At 38.6% G+C, this 4,092-nt stretch overlaps 1 protein-coding gene across 2 annotated transcripts in view; it reads left to right on the top strand.

Annotated features, from left to right (window-relative positions):
- NOL10 (nucleolar protein 10) overlaps positions 1–4,092 on the top strand; it is an 81,405-nt gene that overhangs the window by 55,702 nt on the left and 21,611 nt on the right. For both annotated transcript variants that reach the window (XM_011365123.2, XM_011365124.2), the window contains exon 13: positions 1,823–1,949. In XM_011365123.2, coding sequence (XP_011363425.1) covers positions 1,823–1,949 — 127 coding nt within the window. The remainder of the gene's footprint in view (positions 1–1,822; positions 1,950–4,092) is intronic.

Below are 4,092 nucleotides of genomic sequence, written 5' to 3'. Positions count from 1 at the left end.
GGCAATGTTCTAGATACTGGAAATTCAGCATTTAAAACAGATGAAGTTCCTACCCTCCCAAGAAGACAGCATCTTGAATCTTGCATTCTAGAAGAGCGATGACAGTTACTGTACTCTCTTAAGTCGTCCACCAGCATGTGGTGGTGCTTTGCGTTGCAAGATTTCAGACTGGTGGGAAGCGGGCGCCCTGCAGTTGCAAGTGCCTACACCGTCACTCTCAGAAGGCGCCTCATGTTGTTCCTAGGTTGCTCACGTGTTCGTTCCAGCCTGAAGTTCTGTCAAATGTACTTACTCAGTGTCCCAGCCAGCCGTGTTTTCTCCAGCCCTCACTGGTCTTCCTCGTGGACTCAGTGCATTGCTTTAAACAGCTGAGTGTGCGCACTTGTGTGCAAGTGCGTGTGCGTGTGCACAGGTCTTTCTGCTCCGGCTAGATTTCAAACTCCAGGGAGATCACGGTCCGTGACTGGTTTAGCACACAGCCTTGTATGTAGTAGTGCTATCGATATTTGTTTACTTCAGCTGCTGTCCTGAAATTGCTTAAAATCTTAGCAGTCTCTTTAAAAAATGTTCAACATTGAATTTTTAAGAAATGCATTGCATTTCTTGAAAGTTTGTCCTGTCTGGTTAGAGTCAAACCACTTAGTGTCTAAAACCTGTATATCTGTTTTCGAAAATTGTAGATCATGCTAACGTGGAACTTCTTGATAGGACTCCTCCTGTGTTCATTAGTCGTTGTTTTTCATGGTCCTGAGCCCCGCAGCCTTTGGCAGTAAGGGTGAGGTCCCCACTTCTAATCGGGCAAAAGACTGTAAGTTAGTGTGGCTGTATCTAACATCTTTTATTATTTTTTTTGGATTGATTGACTGAAAAGGGCATTAGAGGCCGTTTTTTTGTTGTTGTTGTAATGCTCCCACCTTCCCTTCTCCAAAAAGCTTAAGCTAGGTTTAATAATTTCCATTATGATTCATTTTTTTTCCCTCTAAAATCGATTCCTATCGGAATTCACGGGCAGGTAGTCAGCGAAAGTCCCATTCTGTCAGAGCCCAGGGCTCTCTCTTCCAGAAGCCCTGCCTTCCCGCGGACGCGTGCCTCCTCCGGGGTGAGCGTCTGCCCCAGAGGGAGAGGCGTCCGCCCAGAAAGATTCACATCAAGAGCAGAAGAGTCAAAAGCAATCAGTATTTCATGGAAGTCATTGGATTACAAACCGAAGCATTTGTATAATGTTGGTTATAAATTCTGTTCAGTCCTTTGTTCTTCAACTTTTCACTGGGACTCATTCATAGACCCTGGGGACCCATTTTAGATCAAGTCTGAAGAATTCTTATATAGAATTTTAATCTTTAATGAATTAAATGAAGTAGACCATATAAGAGCAAATGTAATTATCAGGTAATTAGTTGAAAACCCTTGAAAAAGGTAATTCTCCTTTTAGACTTTTGTCATGAGTGGCAAGCTTAAAAACTAGTGTACCAAATATGTCTTTGTAGATTCTGGTATTGTTTTGAATGAATGAGGTGATAAATGGATGTGTTATTATAAGTACCTGAATTATCTGTATTTTCACAGTTCTAGTGTAAGACTATTTATTAATATCTTTGTATCCCAGCCTAAGTGAGATTTTCCCCTTATGAGCCTAAATTTTTCCCGCCATTATTCTCTTCCATTATATGCTTGTTGATTATGGATATTGCAGTTATTTTCAATACTTCTGATCGAATCAGGGATTTAAAAATTGTATCTGAGGAGATCCGGTCTACAGTAGCTAACTGCGTTGACCTAGTGAGAACATATGTAGCCGTGCTAACCTTTTCAACACCGGCAGGTTTTGGGTCCTGCTCCCCGGTGGTGTTCCTTCTTAGACAACTTGACAGAAGAATTGGAAGAGAATCCAGAAAGCACGGTTTATGACGATTACAAATTTGTCACCAAGAAAGACCTGGAAAATTTAGGTAAAAAAAAAAAAGATCATAAAATTATTTTATTTTTACTTTTTTTGTTTTGTTCTGGAGTTTCGAACATTTTAGAAGTGGTGGGGTCACGTTTATCTGATTTTCCAAATCTTCTCTTTCTGCCACATCAGATGTTACGCATAGCATATGTTGTCAAGTTTGTAATCAGTCTCTGCTTAGAGAAAGTTCAGATAAATTTAACTTACTTTTGTGTCTTAAATTGGGAATAATTTTTTTAGCATACTATCTATGTATGGAAAAAATATGCCAAGAAAGAAGGGATTTGTTTTTTCAAGTACTATTTGAATATGATATGATTTTTGAAAAATCTCAGGGACTGCACGTGAACGATTTCTGGCTCCCTTTTATGTGCGCCTACAACACTTTGAACCCACAGAGTGACTTCTCAGATACGTAGAACTTTCATAGTTACTTGAGATTTAAAGAATACAAACCCAGAAATGCCTCTTAACAATACTCAGCACCTAAATAGGGCTTACACATGCCAGGCAGTATTCTGAATGTCTTACATACAACACATTTAGTCCTCACAGCTCTGTGGAGTGGATGCTATTATGATTCCATGTTATAGATAAGGAAACTGAGGCACCAAAAGATTAAAGTAACTTGCCAGGGCCTTCAGTGATACTACGTGCGAAGATTGGAATTGGAAGCCAGAGTCTGTGCTCTAACTCAAGCTTACAGGCCCCCGGAAGGAACATGTTTACCCAGTCGCTATGCACTGGTTTGTAGAATGAAGAGAGTAGATGTTGCTAATCTTGTTCTATTATTGGGAAAAGGCTACATAGCAAATGATTGAGAGTGGGAAGACTCAGAGGACCCTTCTCCACAAGTCTAGGCAACTTAGTTATCTTCGGAACAAACAGATGTACAGCAGCAGCTGATTGTTAAAAGAAAATAAAATCATGTAATCAATAGATTTATAGAAGGTTCTTAAACTTCGTTTTTAACCAGTAACTCATAGCACCGTTAATCCAGGCAGAATTATTTTCTAATTTCTATCAAAATACTTCTTTTAATTTTAATGTGTTTAAAATGAAAGTTGTATTCAGCATTTAAAAAAAATAATGACTCATGAATGAAATAAGGTCTTTCTTCCGAAGTGCCTTCTTAAATATCTCCAGCACAGTGTTTACAGTAGGCTTGTGTCACACTCGCCTACATTTTTATATTGGAGAATAAAATGCATTTTGTTAAAATGTAATCGTACCATTCATTTTTAAAGCTGTGAAAATAAGCAGCTAAAGTTATACTAGAAATCATTTTCATGTACGTTATTAATCTCTTTAATATTGAATGGTTATCATTTTTCATAGGTTTCACCATTATAAATAAAACCTTTTATAAATAATTTATATTAAAAGTAAAAGCAAGGCTTTATAACTAACTTCCTTTATTTCTGAGTATTATTAGTAGTAAGTACTTGCACATTCTGACTTTTCCCAGCTACAGCCTTTAGTAGATCCTATAACATGGCATTTCTCAAAATGTGTTTCATGGAACACTACTTCTGCCAGAAGGGCTGGATGGCTAGCTCAGTGGCTAATGTCATAGGCACTGGAGCAGACTGACATGGGTTCACATCCATCTCTACCACTTACTGTCTGCAGGACTTGGCCAACTTACTTACCCTCATTATGCCTTGGTTTCCTCATCTGTAAGTGGCAATAATAATAATGGTACCCACTCACAGGGTTGCTTGAAGAATGAATCAAATAATGTCTGAACTGTACTCAGCACAGTGTCTAAACGTAGTATGCGAATGTTAACCATTATTTTAAAAGATTTGTGGCAAATGAGTTTGAGAAACGCTAGGTTGAGCAAAGTTAAATCAGTTTCTTTACCTGTGGGCTTCTTTGAGCCTTAATGCCATCACATACTAAATCTCCAGGAAGGGAGGAAAGTATGATACATTTCCCAAACTTACTGAACATAGAAACTTTTCTTCCTCAGAAGATCTCTTGGGACCCATGCTCTGTAGAGCTGACTGTGGGGCTTCTGCTGCTGTCGGGTTCTCTGTCTAGAATTGTTTCAGTAGGAAATCTTTGTGCTGGTTTTTATTTATGACCTAACGTTGAGTGGGGATAATGCAATGACATAAATGTTTTATACACTTAATAGA

This window comes from Pteropus vampyrus, unplaced genomic scaffold (assembly GCF_000151845.1).
Source record: "Pteropus vampyrus isolate Shadow unplaced genomic scaffold, Pvam_2.0 Scaffold105, whole genome shotgun sequence".
NCBI classification, from domain to species: Eukaryota; Metazoa; Chordata; class Mammalia; order Chiroptera; family Pteropodidae; genus Pteropus; species Pteropus vampyrus.
The sequence above is the reverse complement of the archived record's forward strand: the minus strand, read 5'-3'. Positions and strand labels throughout refer to the sequence as shown.